Source organism: Ischnura elegans, chromosome 4 (genome assembly GCF_921293095.1).
Source record: "Ischnura elegans chromosome 4, ioIscEleg1.1, whole genome shotgun sequence".
NCBI classification, from domain to species: Eukaryota; Metazoa; Arthropoda; class Insecta; order Odonata; family Coenagrionidae; genus Ischnura; species Ischnura elegans.
The window spans coordinates 122735009-122758941 of record NC_060249.1 but is presented as its reverse complement, the minus strand read 5'-3'; the positions used below and the strand labels follow the sequence as shown (position 1 = coordinate 122758941).

The 23933-nt window shown below is 42.7% G+C and overlaps 3 protein-coding genes across 3 annotated transcripts; all 3 read right to left on the bottom strand.

Moving 5' to 3' along the window:
- Positions 1–9639: 9639 nt before the first annotated feature.
- On the bottom strand, positions 9640–10260 carry LOC124158237 (major centromere autoantigen B-like). Its single transcript, XM_046533426.1, has one exon. The coding sequence runs from the start codon at positions 10258–10260 to the stop codon at positions 9640–9642; it is 621 nt and encodes a 206-aa protein (XP_046389382.1).
- A 634-nt stretch (positions 10261–10894) lies between these two features.
- Positions 10895–12142, bottom strand: LOC124158236 (vicilin-like seed storage protein At2g18540). The gene has a single exon (XM_046533425.1). The coding sequence runs from the start codon at positions 12140–12142 to the stop codon at positions 10895–10897; it is 1248 nt and encodes a 415-aa protein (XP_046389381.1).
- A 4903-nt stretch (positions 12143–17045) lies between these two features.
- LOC124157993 (protein ANTAGONIST OF LIKE HETEROCHROMATIN PROTEIN 1-like) lies at positions 17046–18949 on the bottom strand. Its single transcript, XM_046533130.1, has 3 exons — positions 18824–18949; positions 18484–18663; positions 17046–18390 (listed from the first exon to the last, which is right to left on the bottom strand). The coding sequence occupies exons 1-3, from the start codon at positions 18915–18917 to the stop codon at positions 17474–17476; spliced, it is 1191 nt and encodes a 396-aa protein (XP_046389086.1). The 5' UTR covers positions 18918–18949; the 3' UTR covers positions 17046–17473.
- Positions 18950–23933: the final 4984 nt, after the last annotated feature.

The following is a 23933-nucleotide window of genomic DNA, read 5'->3' as shown; positions in this document are numbered from 1 at the left end:
CTCCACTCCGCGGTGTCATAAAACGACCGTTTTCGAAGTAGAATCCTGAGGGTCAGGGATCGGAGAGTGAAGAAGGTATAAGGGTCTCAGCTGGTATCTTTCTGGTAGGTCTTTTTGTATGAGTCCCGGGAAAACAACTCACTTTTTCGAGGTTTGAACGCTTTTAATAGAAGTATGGTCTTCGATCGTATCCAAAGAAAACGGAATCAACTTCGATGAAACGTGCAAGTACATCGCATAAAAAACCTCCACTGTCTTCACCATAGACCATTTGAGAATCGGTGTCTTGAAGAAAAACATAAAAACGGTGAATGGTGAGCGTTAAAACCCATACAGCTTCAATAACCTTACCGCGTCGCGGCTAATCCAACTCCCGACGCGCGGAGACGAACCCTGCCGCGCGGTCGAAAAATCAATGTCATTTCCGGCGACGCAAACTTATTTCAAAGAAAACTGCGTAAAAACCTTAAGAAATCTTCAACAAATGCTCTCATATAAGTTACTCCGCGCGACCTTGCCGAAAACCTATTTGAAACTCTACCTAAATGTAAAACTTTGTCGAAAAACAGTATCCGCCATTTTGTTACTGCACGGTAAGAATTTCTGGACAGTATTCTTTAAGATTACGGAAAATTAAAGAAAAAACACCATGCCAACAGATTATGTGGTTTTTTATTTCGCAAGAATCCACCCATAACTTCACCATCCACTTACTTTGGAAGATTTTCAGAGAAAATTGAAGACGGGCGTTTTTATGGAAATTTGCTCACGTTTGAGCCTCTGTATCTCAGTAACGGGTAGGATCTATTCCAAATGAAGTGCATATCCATAAATTTCAATCATTTCTGAGTATACCTGCGAAGTTTCAAGTTTGTAACTCAAAAAAAGCCATTTTGTAATTTTGTCCGGCTTTTTCCGATTTCCGCCCACTGTGGGACGGGTCGAAAACTGATTCGGCGTGTGCATGTGCCGTGGTCTCAAATCACCACGGTGTCATCAAGCGGAAGATCAGCCCTCTGTGCGGTATTTTCACGGCTGAATTGATTGCTCTGTGGATGGCCCTTCAGGGAATCCATCAAAATGACACACCTTATGTCATCTGCACTGACTCAATGAGCTCTCTGCAGACCATACTCCGTTTCTCTCCGTCGCATCCCATTGCAAACGAAATTCATGTTGCCCTCCACTCCCTCCAAATGAGGGGTGCGAAAATCAGTTTCATGTGGATACCAGGGCATATGGGAATACGCGGAAACGAAAAGGCAGACAGAGCGGCAAAAGAGGCTCTATCCGATATAGAACGCAATACACTGCCAGTACCTGCAGGTGATCTCCAGGTAGCGTGGAAGAGAATCGTTCTAAATCAGTGGAAAGAACGCTGGTGTTCCCAAACGGGGAACAAACTCCGTAGCGTGAAACCTGACGTGTCAGAGTGGGCCTCTTTGGTCAGGAATACTTGGAGAGAGGAGGTAGTCATCACACGACTGAGGATAGGGCACTGCGCCATGACTCACTCCTATCTATTCACAGAAGAGAAAATCCCGCCTCATTGTGAGGAATGTGACTCTATAATCAGTGTGAGACATATCCTGACGGAATGTGACCTATATCGGGTATTGCGATATAGGATGAACCTTGTTGGAGGACTAAACGATGTGCTTCGTGACGACCCTGAACGTCTTAGTCGGGTAATAAAATTTCTGAAAACTATTGGTCTGCTGAATGAAATCTAACCTCGTTACACAATTTGTATTCACGCACACACCTTTCTCACCTATTATTTTATATTCCGAGGAAATAAATATCCAGATACCTTCAGGTTAAGGTTTATGACGTGATCCTCCCAAAATGAATCTTGACGAATGGAATGATGCGGTGCAAAATGACATAAGATATCGACGCACCCTAAAAACAATAATAACTAACTAACGTTTTCGTTTTGGCCGGGTTGAGGTCTATTTTCCACTTGGCGTACCAATCTGCCACTTTGTCTAATGCTGTTTGAAGGTATTTTGCAGCGTAACGTGGCCGATTAGATTTGCAGATTATGGCAGCGTCATCCGCGAAGAGGCAGGCGGTCGTATTCCAGCAGAACGTTGTTGGGAAGTCTGCAGTATAGATGGAGTAGAGCAGCGGTCCTAGGAGCAGTGATCCTTGAGGGACTCCGGCAAGAATAGGTCGATCGGAGGAGGTGGCTCCATCCCAATGGACTCTGAATTGCCTATTATTGGGGTAGTTTGATATGGCTTAAATGATCCAGAGCGGGTAGCGGTAGGTTTTTAATTTCCAAATAAGTCCTTCATGCCATACCTTGTCAAAGGCTTTGCTGACGTCTAAAAAGGCAGCAGCACTGCAGCTTTTAGCGTTGAAGGCGCTGGTGATAAAGTTTGTGACACGAAGTAGGGCATGCTGTTTTGAAAGCTTTCTGCGGAATCCGTATTGGAAGACTGGGAGAACCTTTGCTGATTCGGTGTGCTTCAGTAAGTGGCATTGTATTACTCTTTCTAACATTTTTCCTAGGCCATCTAGGAGCGAAATCGGCCTGTAGCTTGAAATTGCAGACGGAGGTTTGCCGGGTTTTTGTAGACCTATCACCGTTGCATTCTTCCAAGCTCCAGGAAAGTAGTTTAGTCGGAGGCATGCTGTAAAAATGAAGGCCAAAAGAACTCCAGCTGCTCATGGAAGTTGTTTCAGAACCACATTTTTAATCCCGTCAGGACCTGGAGCTTTCCGGAGTTAAAGTCTATTAAGTTCCTCAGCGATGTTGGGTAGCGTGATTTCCGGAGGATCGGCGGCAGATGGTGGCATTGGCGGCTCTTCTTCTTCCAGTTGAGTGATGTTAGCAGCCAGAGGTGTAGGGGTATTTGGCGTAAAGCAGTCTTGCAAGAAGTCAGCAAAGCAAGAGGCTTTTTCTTTGCTGCTGCAGGCTAGTCCGGAATCAGATCGAATCGGAGGAATTTTTGTGAAGGGCTTTCTGAGAGTTCTTGCCATGCGCCATATGCTGCCGTCGTCAGTGGCTAACGAGGACAGTTTCTTCTCCCAGGTCGACTGATGGAAATCCAATACAGCGTCATGAGCCTTTCGTTTTAAAACTTGAAATGCTCTCTTGTCGCGTGGATCATGTGTTTGCTGAAAGCGTTTTTGCGCCTTGTTTTTACTTTCCAGCAGTTCTTTGATTCCAGCCGGTAGGTCCAGATAGTCGGGTGGACTGCGCTTCGCGAGAGGTATCGCTGTTTCTGCCGCTTTCTGGATGTTAGTTGTGAGTGCTGCGACAAGGTTGTCGATGTCTGCACTCGTGTCCGCTGAGTACGAAGCTGGTAGAGATGATGTAAGAGTAGTTCGAAACAAGGGCCAATCTGCTTTGGCGAAGTTTCTGTGCATAGGGAGTGGGAGATGAAGCGGTTTGATTCCCAGGTTACAGATCACTGGGTAGTGATCACTTTCCAGTGCTTGTACGGTGCGGCAGGAGACGGATAAATTGATGTTTGAAAAAAGGAAGATGTCCAGCACGTCACAGGAGCCGTTGGACGTGTATTGGGTCGGATAATTTGGACCCAAGGCACGGATATTGTTGTCATCCAGCCATCTCCTCAGCTTGTTTCCTCTCGGGTTCGGGACGTTCGACTGCCAGGAATGATGCTTGGTGTTTAGATCGCCGCCGAGTACTTTTGGTGATCCTCTTTGTAGTAACGTTGCATATTCATCAGCACAGAAGTTTTGCTTAAGCCGGTGATAGGCCGAGACAATTGTGAGGTCGCATGCATTGGTTTCTAGCTGTACCGATGTTGTCTCAATGGAGGAGTTTTGAGGTGCAGGAAGCTGATGTCCTTTTAGGCCTTCTTTAAGTAGAACTGCAGTTCCTCCACTGCCAGGTATCTCAGGATTTTGTCCGGTTCTGTCATCTCGGAATATGGTAAATCCGGGAATTTTCCAATTCTGCGTTGTATGGAGTCTCGTCTCGCTGATAAGCGCAGCGTTGACATGAAATTCCTTCAAGAAGGAGAGAAGTTCTGGAGTCTTTCGTCGGAGTCCGCCATTCGCGTTCCAAGTCGCGATGGTGAGGCGAGGTGGCTGTTTCGCGTGCTTAGGGAACGCGAAGGTTCAGCGCTGTGAGCACTTGTGTCATAAGTGCTTATTGTTGCTGAAGCTGTTGCTGAAGACTTTGAGTTACAGCAACAAGTGATTGTATGGCGGAAGCTATGTCGGAAGCGCCTGAAGAGGTGTCAGGTGCCGGCGGTGCAGAGTTTGTCTTTGTGGAATTCAGTTCCGGGAAGTGCACGTCCAGTCTCTGGCGTGGAGTGGTTGACTGTCCTGAAGATGGTGCATTTATACCGGTTCCCCAGGGGTTTTGCCTGCCGAGAGTAGGAATTCGAGCAGGAGTCTGCTTCGGCGGAGCGGGTTGCGGCTTCTTCTGGGACGCCCTCAGTTTGTCCAAATGCCTTTTGTAGATGGGGCATTTTCTAGACATCGTAGGATGATCTCCTTTACAATGAGGACCTTGCATGGGTCGTAGATTGCTCTAAAAACAATTTTGAATGAGTAAAATGGATATATTAGCTCGCAAAAATACCTTCAGTTTCTCCATTCAACATCAAAAGAAATAAAAAAATTGCATTTAAAATCGAGAAAAATTTCTCTGAGCCGACCACTGCGCGAAGACACCCGAGCGTTGCCGAGGCCAGGCGTGACGTCATAGGTGCCTAAACAACCGTAGGGAGTTGGGAAATACGCTGAGCGCATGATGTGAAATTTGTTTTGTGGGAGTATTTAGCCGCTTATCGTCACTTATTTGGTCTGTTATTCTTGGGCAAGTTTTCCTATTGCTATTGTGCCTAGATTATTACTTGAGATATTAATAATGCGACATCGGGATGATGAAGTACAAGCGTTTCACTTCGTATGTTTTAGTTATCAGAAAATTTGATGATAACGTTGCCACTCGTTCGAATAGTACACCTGAAATTCATCTACATCTACATAATACACCGCAAGCCGCCTAAAAGGCGTGTGGCATGGGGTGTTAGGACACCAGCTTTTTTTTTGGTACACCAAAAATTGATGCCACGACCCTCATAGAATTTGTTAAGACAAATTATTGCTATACGTCGGCGGCAAATCGAGATGTAAAAGAAACTTGTAATACTAGAGGATAACGATCGTAAGCTGTGCTGTTGACATTAAGAGTAAGTTGTGCTGTTGAATTTGGCAACGCCGAATTAGCGGAGAAGGTAGTCCTATCCGTCCTACGGTACGAATTCACAGCAAAACAGTGTGCACACAATCCATATGTGAGATCGCGAATCGGTTCCGCTGCCAACACACATACAAGCTACAACCTATTTCAATAATATATGTAAATCCATAAACAATATACTAGCATATACCATAAAAATATAGTGGGAAATAGGCAAATATTCTTATCAAAAAATGGAGGTTACTGTCACATTCTTATATTCATCACGTACAACTTACAATAACAGAACTCGTTATGATGGAAACAACTATTTATTCACTGATTTAAACCCTTAAATTAGCCCACACAAGTGACTTTTCTCACTACTATTCGTTGAAATAATGGAATAACAAACTTCACATACAGTTTTTATTTCAATTGCTTGATCGTGAAATATCATATCTACGGTGAACAACGGAGGTTAACACGCCACTGACAATTTTTACACTACTGTTAGACATTTATCGATAGCGTAATAGCTTTTCTCACAATTCAATCACGATGAAACACTGATAACTCTTGGCCGATATTTTTCAACCTTGTCAAACTTTGAGCATTACAACCACTGGCACTGTGATAATTAGCAGTAGCTTAACGGGAGATGTCACGTTGAAAATAACACTATTTTGGCACAAAAATGTTCCTAGATGTCTCCAATCAGCGAGCAAAAGTTGCATTGACTGGAATTCACCCCATAATACAAGCACAGACAGTCCTAAACGACGAATTCTCCGGTACCTACGAATAAACGGATGAAGTTATTGTATATAAAAGCATAGCGGACATTAGTAAGCATCAAAATCGTTCTAATTACATAGGTACTTAAATGAATGATATTCCGTCGATAACATCAACTTACAATTAACGTATCCCCCTTCCAACGGCCGTGGCTCAGACTCCTACAACGATGTTATTTAGGTATTGCAAAATTTTTGGTTTAACTGCTCCAGTTTTATATTTTATGCCCTTACTCAGATATTAATATTATAAATAATGCAAAATATGAGGGCTTTCGAGCCTCTATCGTCGGATATTTATCTTTAAATAGAAAATAATCAACACGTCTAGCAAACGAAGCTCTCACAACTGCTGGCAACTATTACAAACAATCACAACAATAGCTTCGCGTGATGTTTAGGCACCTTTGACGTCATCGAGGCTTCGTCGGCAGTGGCTTGGGGGGGTGAGGGAGTTTTTCCCGCGCTTTAAAATTCGTTATATTTATCATTGAATATCTCGCGAAGGAAAACTCAGATATACATGCGGTTTTCTTGGTTGTATTCAGAAAATAATTTTCTGTCCGCCTGTGAAATAAAAAAAATTCATGCAAGTTCCCCATTCATCGAAAGATTTATGTTCCGAGGCCATGAATTTTTTGTATGAATCCTACCTGACCGAATCCATATCTTCATCGGAATCGGTAGACGATTCTTTGGATGGAACGGAGTCTGATTGAAATAGTGTTTCCCTTTCTAAGTCTGGGTGCGAGACTGTTCATATTTAACTGTTAACTTTTTATTATTTCATATAAAGATTTTTAAGTCAAGTTTTAAGTTAATTTTTTAGTTATCAGGTAAGATTTAAAAAATAAGTGGGTTTATTCATGTATAATGCAGTTGTGCTTAGAAAATGCATAGGATGAATCAGAGACGGATTATAACTAGTGTTTGCGTGTGTCTAATTGAGAGGTCGCGGGCCAGTTCATAGGTATTCTTCGCAGATTGACTGGTATACAATTATGTTTTACTGAAATTTCTTAGCTACCTTATTATGTCCCAGTATATATTTTTAAGCCATAATTATGTACATGCGTATAACGTGTGCGTTAAGATACATGTAACAATATCGGAAATTAATTCCTTTAGAAGGTTTGACAATTAAAAATAGACATAAAATGATACTATTTATTTAAAATAATTCATAAAATTATAAATCGATTGCCTAAAAGCTTTGCAATGTATTTCAGGAATGAATAATTTTAAAAATGAATTTCATATTCGCAATCTAGTATCATTAAAAATATTCCCCCCTTTTTACTGGACATAATTAACAATTACTGTCTTATTTTAGCCAAAATTCCATTTTTTTTGGCAAGATATAATTTTTCTTTATATTTCAATATCATATTCGGAATAAGCGACCTCGAAAACTATTACATTACAAATTTCAAACAGATTGCATGATATTTAATAATTATGACCACCTTTTAAGCATTTAGCCCCACTGTGCGACGCATCGAGGATAGACTTTAAGGCCATTTTACACTGGGCACGTCAATACAAACTGCTTCAACAAATTACTCGCCTCTTGTGAGTCTTACCTATGTCTTTCCTTCTTGTAGAGTTAATAAATTTTCAACAATTATCCGTGGAGCTAATTCACATAAACACAGCATGATTGACCGCTAACCAATGCCACGGGTAACCCCGAAAGGAGGGAGGCCAACTACCCTCGGAGTCCGAGATAATGCGGAGTCCCCGCTATACGAAGAGTCGAAAACGTTAGGTGCTGAGATTGTGTGATTATCCGTGAGACCCTTATTGACGAATGTCCTGCACAAATTCTCCGTACAGAGGAGACGGAAGAGTATCTTTGGGCTCAGTACAGCAGTCGTACGAAGGAGAGAACTCCACAATCTCGAAAGGGCTAGCAATTCACCGCTTTACGCGACGCAATTTTGTCTGCCCCTTCGCACATACTTCTAATTGCGCAATAACTTGCCACGTGTAAAACGGCATTTTTCGAGGATGGTGCTGTGATGATAACATTGATGTAATATGAGGAACCGTGGAGCCGTTGCGAAAAATGAAGAAGTGAATGATAAGGAAGATTTTTCTTGGGTTTGAGGATAGTTTTTTAGATTCCTAGGGGCAACGAAAAACAGCAATAAAGATTCAGGAAGTAATAAATTATGACTGAAATATCCATTCATAGCTTACGGCAGTAACTCAAAGGGTTCCTAATGACCCTAATTGCGTGACTTCGATAAAAATACACATTTATTAGCGGGATAGAAAAGAAAAAGTGGTATACATTAGTTACCTTAAACGCCATAAACCTACAAACCGCCGCACCTTCACAGTAAATGGTGGTTTGAAGCATTGAATGACAACTAAAAGACATTATACATAAGTATGAATGCATGAAACATGTTACTTATGACGTTATGATAGCTTGATACCAACAAAATAACAAGAGAAATCAGAAAATACCCCACAATACCAATGATTTCTCAACGTGGTTTCCTAAGTTACTAACTTTTATTCTATTGAAAGTGTCAAAATGCAGTGTTGTTGCCAATTCTCAGTTGTGAAATAGATTCTATTTCCCTTTAATTGTAAGCCTTCATTATTGAATCCCATTCTCTTCGTTCGGGGACTACCTCAGGTTTTCAGTGTGGTCAATGTCTTCATGGACTCGGTTCCCGACTCTGAAAACATCCCCCGCAAAATGAGATGACTTCTGACTCATTTTCATGATAACGTCTACGAACTGAAACGTAGAACGCTTCGGTTGTTTTGATCTGTCCCGACACCCGAGAGCTAATCCTGAATATCAATCGCCGGGAAAACATCACATGTCGTCCTAATTGGTTTACCTTAATGCCTGGCTTCGATTGCTCTCCCTTCCAGATAGCCCTCAGCCAGTCCTCCAAATCAGGTTTTACGTTTTAAAGACGTAAAGCGTAACTTACTATATTTGCTCTCTTGGGGGTAAGATGATTTCAAAAATGGCCAAAAACGGAGTTTTTTCTCGCGAATGAATGACAATAGATGATCGAATGGGTATACATGGAAATTACACGTGATGACAGAAAAACATTTTCATATGATTTTGTAGCTTTTATTTCTCCCATGACAGTTACAATGCCGAAATTATTCTCAAAACATACTGAATGCATTCTCAAATCATGCATGAAACCATTTTACCCGAATAATAGCGCATATATAAAAAAAACTACCTCGCGCGGCAGCTTTCATCTTGTCCTCCTTTTCAGATCTCAATCTTCAGCTTCAGCAATTCAAGGACTCCCCAAAGAATAAGGAAAAAAAAGGCTTCCTGCAGGTTCATCACTACGTTTAGGCTGTTAATTATTGGTTAGAAGGAATCACGGGGAAAATGTTGTCATTCTCTGTTTATATTCCAGAATGAGGGCAACTGTCCAACAGCAAACATGTCTCTTTTCAATCACTCGAATCAATCGAAGTCTCCTTCCCTCACGCCTGCATCGAGCCACAATCTTCCAATTCGCCACCTGCGTGCTAATTTCACCCTTCTTTTCCTCCATGTCCAACCTCTCCCTCAACGCCATCGACTACTCCGAGTCCACCCTGTCCCTCAACGCCTTGCAACCTCCCTCTTATTCGCCTCTCCAACTTCTATCATCAAGGCCTTCACCTCCTCTTCTACTTCACCTCCTCAATGAGCCAAAAAAGGCCTTCGCTTCCTCCCTCTTCTTTTTCTTCTTCTCCACGTCCATCCTCTCCCATCCAGGTCTTCGCCTCCTCCTCTTCATCTTGTCCTCCATGTCCAATCTCTGCCATCAAATCCTTCACCCATTCTTCTTCTGCTTCTCCGCTTCCACATCCATCCTCTCCCATCCAGGTCTTCGCCTCCTCCTCTTCATCTTGTCCTCCATGTCCAATCTCTGCCATCAAATCCTTCACCCATTCTTCTTCTGCTTCTCCGCTTCCACATCCATCCTCTCCCATCCAGGTCTTCGCCTCCTCCTCTTCATCTTGTCCTCCATGTCCAATCTCTGCCATCAAATCCTTCACCCATTCTTCTTCTGCTTCTCCTCTTCCACATCCATCCTCTCCCATCCAGGTCTTCGCCTCCTCCTCTTCATCTTGTCCTCCATGTCCAATCTCTGCCATCAAATCCTTCACCCATTCTTCTTCTGCTTCTCCTCTTCCACATCCATCCTCTCCCATCCAGGTCTTCGCCTCCTCCTCTTCTTCATCTCCTTCGCGTCCAGCCCCTTCTCTTCGTGTCGCCTCATCTTCTGGGTCTCCCTTTGCCACCATTTCATCTCCCTATCCTCTCTTCCTTTTCTTGTGTCCTATCCAGATCCTTATTCTCCTTTCCTTCTCCCTCAGCATATCCACCTTCCTGAACACCTCTTTCTCCTCCGGTTATCGTCACCTCTCATCCGCCCTCCCATTCATTTTCTTCTCTCTTTTGCATGATCTCCTTTTTCCCTTTTCCATCGTCTACTCTTTCCACTTCCTGCTTCGCCTTCATCGCTGTTAATATCGCACATATTGTTATCTCCTCACTAAAGTTTGCTTATACGTTATTTCTTTGTTATTTACGTTTTTGGGATCACATTTTCTTCAAAATATTTTTAATTCGGGCATGCTTCAGAAGTATAAAATGGGATCTGAATAATCATCCCCGTATCGGTGCTCGTGTTTCCCATCATTCACCATTCTCTTGGAATTAAATCATTCCTCCTTCACATAACCACCATATCGTTCATTGACCAGCACTTGTAATTCCCTCATTGAGACACCTTCCGCATCAAAGTCGCATTGAATAAAACCGTTACATTCATAAAACATGTCAATCGCTTCTCTTATACTATCTGCAACGCCGTGTTTGTGGACTCCCTTCCTTCCACTGCCTCTTCCCGACCGCCTCGTCTCCTCTGCCATCCAACTAATCCACATTGCAAGGCCGTAGTACCTCTTCCTTTGCAGCGCTTCCCTTAAAGTAAGTCGAGCCCCGACACCTCCTATTTTTCGAAGGATGTAGGAATTGGCGAATCATTTGCCTTATCTCTTCCATTTTTTCTCGCATTCTTATAGACTCACGCTCGTAATTCTCTTTCATTTGTGCCATCCTTGCTTCGAGCATGGAGCTAAGAAACCCCTTCCCGTGCATCCCGGCTGATTCGCGAGTATCCCACCACCTTTGGGAGTTCCTCCCCTCCGATTCGCCTTCAACGCGATTCCCTGCCTTCAGTTCCTCTTTCGCCACGTCTCCACCCTGGCCTCCGCACTGCCCGCTGTTCGCCTCAATTTCTTCCTCGGCGTTCGGCTCCCAGATGGCGTGCCGCTGATGAGTCGCCCATCGCGAACACAAATCCCTGCGATCTTCCGACAAACGCCTCACTCCGGTGAGAGCACAGCGTTGGAGTTCATTCAACTCCTTCAATAGAACGATCAACTCCTTTTCCTTAAACTCGAGTTCCTTCATCTCAAAAATTAGACTGTTTTTAGTGTATTCATCATGGCTGCTCTTACTCATTCCGATTTGATGATTATGAATCGACCTTTCTTTTTTTTCGTCCTCATGCCGTGAAGTTATCGCAGTGAGCGTCCGTTGCAACTTGTACAATGATTCTTCGTTCGTTTGAAGGTCTTCTTTTAATTTGTTTATTTCTGTTTCGTGGTCGTCCAGCAATATATTCATCGCCGTCTCATCCTGCGTTCCACTCTCCTTCGTCGCACCCTCTTCTTTCGACCCCGTGCTGCTCTCCGCTTCCCTCTGCCATTCCCACTTTCTCCTCTCCTCCTCCAGATCCGCCCTCAATCGCTCCGTCTCCGCCCTCTCCTCTTCCATCTCCTTCGCACTCATCTCCTTCTGCCGTTCCCACTCCTCCCTCTCCTCCTCCCACTCCTGCTTCACCTCTCTGTTCCTACTCCTCCACCACGAGTCCGCCTCCTCCAACCTCTTCCTCCACTTCGCCTCCTCCGCTGCCCTCGCCTCCTCCGCAACCTCTAGCCGTTCCCTCCTCATCCCCGTCTCGATCGCCTGCCTCATCCACCGCTCCCTCTCTCCCTTCCATTCCTCCTTTTCCCTCTCCAGCTCCGCCCTCTCCTCTTCCAGTTCTTCCCTCATCTTCTCCACGTCTTCTTCCTCTCCTATTTTATCCTCCTCCTTCTTCTTCAACCTCTCGTGCATTCGCTTCTCTTCTCCTTCAGCAGCTCCACTTGCCCTTCGATCGCCTCTACTTGCCCGTTTGATCGTCAGCAGCTCTTGTAACTGCCCCTGCAATCTCCTCCTCTGCCGGATTTTTCAGAATTAGGTTGCAGAATTTATTAATCGCGACGCGTTGCCACAATTTCCTCCGTGGGATATCCTTGTCTCCTCCCTGGAAAAGATAAAATTGCGCCATCATGTATATTTTTTTCTCATGATGCTTATCTCTTTCCGCCATTTTTTATGCAAGTGTGGTCAAAATTAACACGAAAAATAGACCTCAATTCGATCTCATTGCATAAAAAAATGAGAGAGAACTAATTCAAAATCTCTTAAGTGTTGAGTTTCTAAATGATGGATCGGTTCCCTTCCCCCCAAAACACAGTCATCATCTTATCGTTGCCACAATTTCCTCCGTGGGATGTCCTTGTCTCCTCCCTGGAAAAAATAAAATTACGCTATCATATATATTTATTTCTCACGATGTCCATCTCTTTACGCCATTTTGTCTGCAAGTTTGGTAAATATTAACACGAAAAATAGACCTCAATTCGATCTCATTGCATAAAAAAATGAGGGAGAACTAATTCAAAATCTCTTAAGTGTTGAGTTTCTAAATGATGGATAAAAACACAGTCGTCATCTTATTTTCCCGCCATGCAAAATAAGAATTGTGGATAGGAGGAGGTTTCCCCTCTGATGACGATCGCAGTCAAGAGTTTTCCCAATTAGTTCTTTGTACAAGCCAATGGTCGCGTTCAGCATGTACTACTCTTTTGTAATCGATGACTCCTCGACTCACTGGTCCTTTACCTGAGGATATTAAAAGATGTTGACAGAGTAAGAAACGAAGAGCGTTCACAAGATATTTGACACCGGTTTGTGTCGGTTGAACGCAGCCATTATCATGTCAGTATCCTCTGATTCAGTCAAGAACGGGTTTCAACCGTTCTAGATTCAGTTCATGCAATCCAGTAGTCGCTATCAGGGGCGGAGCTAGGAATTAAGGCTAGGGGGGTTTTATAGTCCATTCACTTAATGTCTGCGGGTGAGCTTTCGTGAGAGCCCGGACACTCTCGGATGGTTTCGCTGATAGGGGAGGGGTAGTACCGAGAGAGAGAGAGGAGGAGCGAACATTGCCAGCGTTGCCAAATTTACATGGCCGCCCTACTTTGTCACTGAAAACGTGTGAGTCATGGGGTGACCACAGGTATTTTGGCCCCGGCGCCGAGACAATATACCTCATTTTGAAGGCATTGGGAATAATCCTTTCACAGAAGCCCATGACATTATCAGCTACCGCAATGAATGAGGAAGGCATACTTAGTCACATACAAGGGGAACGATTGAGGTTTGGCAACAATGCTCCGCGAGCAGATTCACGATGTTCACCCGGCGGAGGTCTGAGAGCGACTCACTGAGGCCACGCCTACTGTTTGCTGATTGGCAAAGGCAAAGTCACGGGTCGAGAAACTTTCCCTCCCCTCGTCTCCACTTGCTTTGGCCACACCAGCTCACCCGCGTAGATAAATGAAGGTATAGGTGCAACTAATACTACAAAGTCTGGGGGTATGGAATACCCGCCAGGGTAAGCGGGAGGTGCGGGGGCCCTCCCCCAGAAATTTTTTAAGATAAATGGATCAAAATGGTGATTATTACGACTTTCTAAGGGATATTTTATTAATCCTTACACTATTCTATAAGTATTATAAATCCAATAAAGTAAGATGGATTAAATTAAATAATTTCTCTGAACTGTGGGTTGGTTTTTTATCCTCCTCGCTGTGCCACTGGTCGCTATTATGTAAAGAATAGCACAAGATTTAGTGCCGTGCGATAAGAGCTACGACAAAGAGAGGACGAGTTAGAAGGATTACGGTGGGGTGATACACAACAATGTAAACTGAAACACGACAAAACAAACAATGGCTCACTCCAGGGCCGGATCCAGGATTTCTTTCTGGGGGGGGGGGGGGGGGGGGGGAACAAGCAAGGCCGTATCCAGGATTTTGTTGTGGGGGGGGGGGGGGCACAAGGATACCTCGTAATACAAAACGAACACAATGATAATGGGACCGTATTAAAAATTTGCATATTTTTTAAGGGTTTTGGGGAGGGGGGGACACGTGCCCCCGTCCCCCCCCCCCTATATCCGCCTATGGCTCACTCATCTGGCGGATTTGCCTAAAGGGAAACGAATTCCGCGCAGGTCTCAATCACGCATCCAATCAGGTTCACGAAGCTGCCGCTTAAGCCAGCGACCCACTCACACCACTGGAGACTCCTGGGAAAGATAGATAATCCAAAGTTTGTAATCATCCCATCAATTTCACATGTCAAAGCTCAGCATGAAACAAGTAACCACTAACCAGTGACGGCTCGTGAGTAAAATGCTGGGAGGGGCACACTCCACCGGGGGGTCAAAATTTATTAATGTTTTGTGTATTTTAGTGAGTTTTTAAGGCAATATAGAGACCATTATGACTCACTAAAAATCACTAAATCGAGTAAATCAACTACATCTAGGCCCATTTACATTAAAACAATTTACACATAATAAGTCAACTGGTCACCAAAACAAGGTATTCCGCAACACTGCAACACCAAGATTATACGGCCGCCGGGCGGCGCGGCGGTGTCAACTTGGGTGCTTTCCAATCACGTATCTGCGCTGATCTGTTTGAAACTGTTTAGCTCAGAGCGTGTTCCAATCGCACCTGTGACGTCATCTGCGCTAAACAGATGGAAACACATCCTTCACCGTTGTTCGTCTGCGCTAGCAGACGAAGATTATGATGGCGGGAAGATATTTTGCTGACGGAAAATGAATTCCACCATCTCAAACATAAATATGATGATCATTTGAGAATAATAAACAATAATTTGGTCTAATGTATTAGATAAGATTAACCTCGTAATTTGGGAAGCATAATATTTTTTTCGTCAAACATAATTAAATAATGAAGCATAACATTGCTAACAATAGAACAAAGGGCGTCAGCAAGAGGAGATTTTCTCGAGGAATTGGCCTCATCAAAAGAGTAAGAAATGAAAAATGTAAGCTAAACGAAATTGTTATATTGCTTAGATTCTAAGCTGATTTATTTCATTAACTTACATGGATATCCTTAAAGCTGAGCGAATTATATACTAAGTATCCTTCAATGTTCAAGTGACGTTATATTTGCATTCCCTTAATTGTAATTCAGTACTGCAAAATTACTTTAAAAGCGGCAGATTTATTATACGGTGCTAACATTTTTTACGGCTTTACCTGCGTGATGTGAATAAGTTGTATATGTATCTCAATCCAGAAATGCGAAGTAAAGTACCTATACCTGCCGGCACTGCAGCCTCACAGGAGAAATGGGGGAATTATTGTCCCACGGATGCTTCCTTGGAAGGAAATAAATTTTCCTCGAAGAAAACACTAACATCTTATTCTTTCCTGAAGAAGAAGTGAGTGCGCTCACTCCACTTCCACATGTGGAAGGGGAAAAGGCAGACACGGCACAGGAATGTCAAGTTGCAGATAGTAGGTGTTAATGGTGTTACACTCTTTGCTCTAATTTTGATCCTAATTATTTGCATCATAGCCCAAAACATTTGTGTATTATGCCTTACTTTACAGAATTTGATTGGCCAGAGCCTGCCGTATTGGCATTAATTACTGCATACGAAGCAAAATCAGATGAGCTTAATTCTGTTAAAAAAAAGGCCTAAATTTTGGGAAAATCTGTCTGCGCAGATGAGTGACCTTGGCCACAAGGTTATCTAATTTTCCATTTTTTACTCATTAATAATGATAATTCTAGTTGAATTCTGTCAATCATTCCTTTTTGTTTTTATTTTTGAAAGGTAACTGCATCACAGGCGAGAAACAAGTTCAATAATTTACTTTCCCGATACAAAAAATGTGTTGACAATATGGGACCTCATGCCTCTGGAAGAGCACCCATGAGGTTTAAGTATTTTGACCAATTTCAGGAGATATTTGGCCATAGGAATAATGTATGCTCCTCATATGTGGGAGGGTCATCTCTGAAGGCCAATCCCATCCGCTCTGCTAAGGCCACAAATGTTCCTCTCACATCATTGGAGCCTAGGCTCCCCTCCTTATCTCACATTGCTGTTGAGCCTGGAACTTCCGCATTAACTAAGGAAATGCTTTCCAGTAATGCAGAGGGAGGTGAAAGAGCCAGGACGAATGTTGTGGATGTGATGAAAAAGAAACCTCCCCATGGCAGTGGGACTAAAGCAGCAAGAACAAGGTCTCAGCTGGAACAGCAGTGGCTGCATCATTTGAAGAGATGCGAGGAGAAGGATGACAGGCAGAAGGTCATCAATGAACAAATGATGATGATACAAAGAGAGAGGATGGAACTAAAAAAGAAAAAATTAGAAATTTGGGAGGCCATGGTCGAGGAGAAAAGGCTAAATGAGCAAAGAAAGGAAGATGAGAGGAGGGATCGGCACAGGGAAAGGATGCAGGTAGAGAGGGGAAAAATTAGGCTCCTGCAGAACCTTCTCACAAAAAAGGGGAGCCTTAACAGCAATGATTAAGTTGTTATATTTGGAAAAGTCAAGTTTTATTTTTTTTTTAGTTTCACAGTTGTATTATTTTATTTCCCCAATGGAGCCAAAGAAGGTGAGAGATATTCATCTCCCCAAGTGAAGGCACAATTATTTATATCACATAACCATTTTTTGTGATATCTTGCCATTAAATATTACTCTTTTGGTTGTTTTTCTGTTTAATCCGGGTTTTATATTTTTTAAATCTATGTATAATGTATTTTATTTTTCAAATCAGAAAATTTATTGATGACCTTATCAAATGGATTTTATCTTCACCATTCTTCCAAATGCTGTCTATGCTGTCAATGTCCATGTCAGTCGGGTTGCCTCTTCCGCCAGTACAGCCGTACTGAAGTCCATCTTCTCCACCTTCACTGCCATTGAAGACTTCACAGTAACCCTGGCAAGGGGCCCTTACAGGGTGCTACCATCCAGGCCAGGTGGACCCAGGTTTTCTTATGAGGTTGTTACTCCTCCTTTCTGTCCCTTGAGAGACAGGCCCCGGGCTTGCCACCGGCAAAGCGGAGTTTTCAGCTTTATCACCAGTCTTAAATATTGGTGTAATGTGGCTGAATTTCCGGTAAGAGGGTAAAAGACCATTATCTAATGAATGGTTGAAGAGCAAGGTGAGTGAAAATGCCAGTGATTCTGAAGAAATATTGGTGGAATACCATCTGGCCCAGGTGATTCGTAACTATCCAAATTTACAAAATAATAATAAATCCAAAAATACAATCACTGAGGAAACATTTGCCGGAAAAGGTTCATCCTCCTATCCACCTGCAAAGGATTAATCCCCTCAGCATGACCATCAGCATGACCCTCAATATTCATGCCTGCATCTTCCTCATCTATCATAAAATCCTCATCTTCCCCTTCCTCTAGGCATATATTATGCAGCACACAGCAGCTTAAAACTATTTTGGTCATCATCTGGATGTTTGATATTTCCAAGTATTTTAAACGTCGAAAGCGACCTTTGAGGAGACCAAACGCTTTCTCGACAACCATTCTTGTCGAAGAATGCAGAAAATTAAATTCTAAATGTTGGGGAGAAAGAGCACCATTATCCTTAAAGGGAGGCACAAGCCATTGCAGGGAAGGGTAGGCAGAATCTCCAATGATGAATTTATCGCCAGGAAACAATTCCTCAACTTCCTCCTCTGCAAACCTGAAAACCTCCGACCTCCTGAGGACTCTAGCGTCATGGAGTGATCCTGGCTCCCCACACACTACATTTGTGAATCTCATGTTGTTATCCACAATACCCTGCAGAATTATAGAAAAAAAAATTTTCCTATTGCAGTAATCCATGGCATTTTCCAGGGGTTTTTTAATAGCAATATGGGTCCCATCAATTGCTCCTATACACCCACGAATGCCCCTCAGGTCCTCAAAACCCTGCTCAACTGCTGCGATTCGATTTCCTCGTGGCCATTTGATTTGGTCATTTATGATGCTGTTGAGCCACTCCACAACACGTCTTATGACTCTAAATGAAGAAGATATAGAAATATCGAACCTATCTGCAATGGTTCTCAGAGGCTCAGTATTAGATAAATACCACAGGGTCAGGAGGAAACTTAGCTCCGATGAAATTTTAGCCATGCCATCTGGATGGTGTGGAATTGATCCACTTGCTTGAAGGTCGTCTGAAGGAAGAAAATATTATTTTATACTTCTGAATTTGGCTCTATAATATGCTCTGATATTCTTCGTACAATAATTGCAGTCTTGATGCTCACCTATCAAACGATATGCAGTTATGCGTCTCAGCCGAAAGTGACTACGGAACTGCTCATCATCGTAGCCGTGTGCTGTGGCAAGGAAATTGTGGACGCGCACCTTTCTTCTGCCACGTAGAAGCAGCTCGAACAAGGGGAAAATTGCATCGTGGTCAGCTTCCCCCTCATTCTCATCGGAAGCTTTAAATTAAAATTTTCGAATTTGAATGCTTTCAGAATGGTCGCATCAGTTAAATCCACATTTTTATAATTAACTCAAGGATATTAGGAAATGGCCGATCGCTAACCGATTACTAAATAATGCAGCTATCGATAAAAGATCATTTATTACTATTCTTACATGAACTACTCATGTTTTCCCATTCATCGTCACTGCTGCTGCTGCTACTCGACATGGGTTGCATCACATAATCCAGAACCAGTTGGTTCTCCATCACGGAGGACGGAAATACACTGCCGATAGTTTCTGATATATTTAAAAAAAATTTTATACTAATAAACAAGCACGCGCTCACGCCAAGTTATTTACATATTCAAATACATAAAACATATCAATAATTTGAAGCAGGAAGACTGACCAAAGGGGCAAGGTGAGCTACTACTCTTCTAATGTGGTGAAAGAATACGTCGATCTCCTTGGAGGAAACGAAATGATTCGTCGATGTAATCAATAAACGTCGATGTAATCAATAAACGTCGATGTAAATTATTAGTAACTAAACAGCTGGAAAGCAAGTCAGGTGAACGGAAGCTCTGAAATGTTTAAGGCGCAAAAAAGAACATAGAGAACCAAGGCGCAGCTCTTCGGCGATATTTGATTATTAAGTAGCAATAATTCCATTATTTTCTTTCAATAGACACTTATTTATGCATTTATTAAATATAAAATGACATAGACGACCAATTGTGTTCATAATTTATGCTTCGAAGGTCAGGTCAGAAGCATCAGGTCATTTGAACATTCAACTTTTGCCGCCGAACGGTCCGCCATTTGTAAACACAACGGTGCAGATGCGTTCCAATCGTCTGTTTCAGTTTGCGCTAGTGTGTTCCGTTCTGTTGCGATGTGAGCTGATCTGCGCAAGGTGATTGGAAAGCACCCATTTAACATGATACGTCGCTTTGCGCATGCTCGGGCGGCGTCCCAAGACTTCCATAAGGCACAAGCTTAGACGCGTCATAGAACCAGCAGCCCCCACCACTACCACTTCATATAACTACATGGTGATGGAATGGGACGTTCTAGCCAGCGCCCCGCGGCTAAAATGCGAACTTCTCGCGCTATTCTTGCGTGTTTTTGCTACATTTTCGATGTATGCGATTGAAAAAAACATTTTGGGTTAATTAGATGCGTTATTATGATTGAATGGGTATTTAATTTTTTTCCTTTTTCAAATGTTTGGGAGGGGCGGCGACCGAGAGTCTTTTTTTGCGAAAGCCGCCACCGCAAGTAGCATTGTAAGCATTCACGCGCAAAATTATATATTCCACGAATGGAATTCGACATGAATAAATATTCGGCTCAGCCGGGATTCGAACCCGCGTCTCCCGATTGCCGGCCAGGCATGGAAAGTAATTGAAATGCGAGATTTTTTTGCAGGAAGGGATCGAGTAATGAGGATCGCACAGTTATTGTTCAGCGGGGTCGTTGGAATGAGGTAGGTGAAGTGTGGGGTTCGGGATGCGAATCTCAAAATAACAAAACGGGCCTCTAAAACGGAGACTAAAATAAAATAAATTAAAATTAAAAAAATATTACAATGCCGATCCTTTTTTTTAAATCCAATAACACGACAGCGACGCCGTCGTCACGTAACTAACGTGAAGCGTTCCCGAATAAAATTTCGCCCAGTGAAATATTATTTTCTTATCGCATTCTTTCTTCTCTTTGAGAATTTTTTCGCGGTGACGAAAGCGAGCGGATGAGTCGTCTAAGCAAGGTGACGCTTCGCTACAGCAGAGAGCAAACGTAAACTAATCGTGTGCTATAAATAGCTCCCATTTGCCGTATCCGCTAGCTTGGCGAACCGGCCTTATCTCTCTGCTCCAGTACACCACGCTGTATCTCAAACTCATGAACAATCCACGGAGAAAACATGGGCAAGATCGACCGAGGTGGCAGTGCGGTGAACGAATCTGAGGCCCACGTTGAGATGCACCAATTCAATGCTGTATTGGGAAATGGAGAAAGTAGACAAATGATAAACTTATAGTGGACACGTTCGGCAATATTTTCTTGTATTCGATTGTGATAGAGATTTATACGTAAAAAGTAATGTATTTTTCCGTTTTACTATCAGCTCTTCCCGAAATATTTTTTTTTCGCAGACAAGGCGTTAACGCCACGAGCTTTCATCGTTTCTCAGCTTCACCTTCCTTCCTCGCATCGGCCTCACGTGATTCGCATTTGTTTAAAAACGTGAGAGTGATGAGCGTTCGCACGAAAAGAAGCGTTAGACTGTGGAACTCTAAGCGCCATAGTAATTTCTCTCGCGTCCTTTGAATGAAACAAGTATAAGGGACGAGCAAGGCCGTAGCCAGAAAATATTTTCGGGGGGGTTATGGAATAGTAGACAAATGTAAAATTATTTTTATAAGATAAATAAAATAGCGTATACGGTTAAATATACATATTTACTATAAACCCTTACAGGAAAATATAAAAATATTATTATAAAATTGAATTTAGCCTTCTAGCTTTTTTTTTGCAGTGACCAAATGAATTAACTCCTCGGTGTCGATGTCAATTCTGCGGTCCCTCAGGAGGCTCATAAGTCACTCACCTCTCTACTAATTCACAGCACTATTATTTCACACACTGGACTACAACTACACACACTGCACCTACAAATTCGCTTAGATAATTATTGACTTAAGTCGCATTGGATTACTAGATGTCTCTGCGCCGCTATATAATATCGTCATGTGAGCACCAAGCGAGCATAAAATATCTAATTAATTTTTTTCATTTCGGGGGGGGGGGTTCAATCCCCCTTGATCCCCCCCCCCCCTGACTTCGGCCTTGGGGACTAGTGTCACCTTTCCAGTGTAAGTGAATGAGAAGTTGAGAGACATGCTGCTAGTTAGCTCTTGCGATGAACCCCTAAATCCAACAAGGGTAGCGTCACAAAACTGGGACATAGATTTCAATCAAACTTCGTAGATTTGCAGTCAGGGATGGAAATCGAATCTAAGCGAAAGTCAAAAACCAGTAAAATTTCAATGGTTTCGTGCCCGGGAGCGAAATGTAGAAACGAAACGACATGGATTTAAACTCTGGGAGCTAAACTCGGGGTCGAAACGAAATCGGAGTCAAAACTACTTCGGGTCGAAACAAAACTAAAACTCTGGGACGAAACGAAACGCAGACAATGTTTCGTGCCTGAGGGATCACGTGCTTCACCTTCGAACGGTTTACTTTCGACTCACGCACCGAGTACGGAGCATGCTTATTATATGAAGTAGAGGTTCGGCCTACCGCCAATAGATGCATGGGGTTCTTATATTTTGACCACGAACAGGAGAGCTATGAACGCAAACTAGTCATTCGATTTTTGAACTCGATTATTTAACCTCTCTACACGCATGTCAAACGTAATGGGTCGAAACTATTCCCTCTAATCCCCATCCATTCAACCTCTGGGATCGAAACTATGAGCAGCGGAGTATCGATTAATTTAGTTTCGTTCCCGGGAGTAAAGTTTCGTTCCAAATCGAAACTAAACTCCTTGAAAATTTTAATTTCGTGCGTGTACGAAACTAAACCGTGTTTTCTTTTCCTCTCGGATCGAAACGAAGCATTTTGGTTTCGTTTCACTTGCCACCCCTGGCTCTACTCCATCGAGAGATGTCCATGAATCACCACCCATGTGGGGTTATGTAACCAATATGGACTCTTATTCTCACAATCCAAGTATAATTTTTGCAATTGAATTACTTTAATAGTTGAAATTTTAGCACGGCACGGATTTGGAAAGAAAACTGATGATCGCGAAGCAATACGTTTTACGTATAAGAAATGCTAATTCTCTTTCGGAGAGAGGTAAAAGGAAACTTTACCATCAAGATGCTTCTTCGCAGCCTCTGGTTACCGATGGTTTGTAAACAGGTGAGCGACGGCTCGCAGAAAAGAAATGAATGGCAGCCTGGAACTCCGGAATAGAAATATTTCCCTCCCCTGCTGGTCTTCTTCGTATTTCAACGGTTCTTTTCACAATTCCGCATTGAAGAAAAAGACTTCCACGCAGAAAAATGAAATTTTCATTGATAGTCATGGAAATATAGATGAACAGCAGGCAATAGGGAACTTGCATATATTTAAGATGTGATCAATAGCCCCAAAATTATATGAAAATATGTTTGCATACCTCGGTGAAAGTTTTTTTTTATTTTATGACGTGGTTTGCGATATTTAATGCATCAAAGTTCACGAGAATTTTCAAATGCAAGTGAGAAGCGAAAACGCCCGATGATTGGCTGGTAGAAAAGTGACGTCATAGTTCAGTACGAGGAGGCACGGCCATAGTACTTGAATTGAATACATGCGACGGCGTGGTTATGATTCATTTCTTGAGTATCGGAGTTGTTCATTGTGACTTCAGGGCTATAATTTGATCTATTTCTCCTTCATTAAAAGCGATAGATTGCGTAAAGATGAAGGAATATGGTTATTCTTAAGGCTGATCCTAGCAAGCTTCCTATTACTGATACCATCACGATAACAGGGTATTTTAGTGAAACTGTAGACTTCGCCGGCGCCGAAAGTCGATGCCGAGAAATGGAAAGGTAGCTAATGTACATCTGAAATGCTTTATAATTCATAACAAAGTGAGACTTGCGTATAATATTGGCGAAAGCGTATACTCATGTGAAATGTGTATTCTCTTGGCAGTCCGGTAGAGAGTCTTATGGTGAAGTCTTATTTTCACCTCGCAGCTGTCGATGATAATTTCAACTTAAAAATACCTTGCCTGAAGGGCGACAGGAAGCTCTGAGGAAGCCAGACTATTAACGTATCAATTTATTAGCGATAATATAGACGAACTTCCAACACAATCTACCATCTTGTGACTCAAAAACCCCGAAGCTACTTCCTATTCAGTAGAAATAATCGGTCAATCGCACTTCGATCAATATAATAAGCACAACGTCTTCAGGTGTTAATAAGTTACTTTTGTAATGAAAGCCTTCCTGAAGTAGCATTAAAATGTGAACATTTTCCAAACAGAGTCTTTAATACATTTTGGGAGCTTTTCTCACGATATATCTTAAACCTATTCTAAAGGCGAGCTCATCGTCATTGCGATCGGTTGTCACTTAAAAATTCCGCATCGGAAATCCTAGAGGGATGACCTTCGACGATGACCGTGATCACCTGTACTCTCACTATCACTGGACCCCTGATGAAAATATCATCACAATCCAATTTCTATTTGGTTTTAACTGGGGAA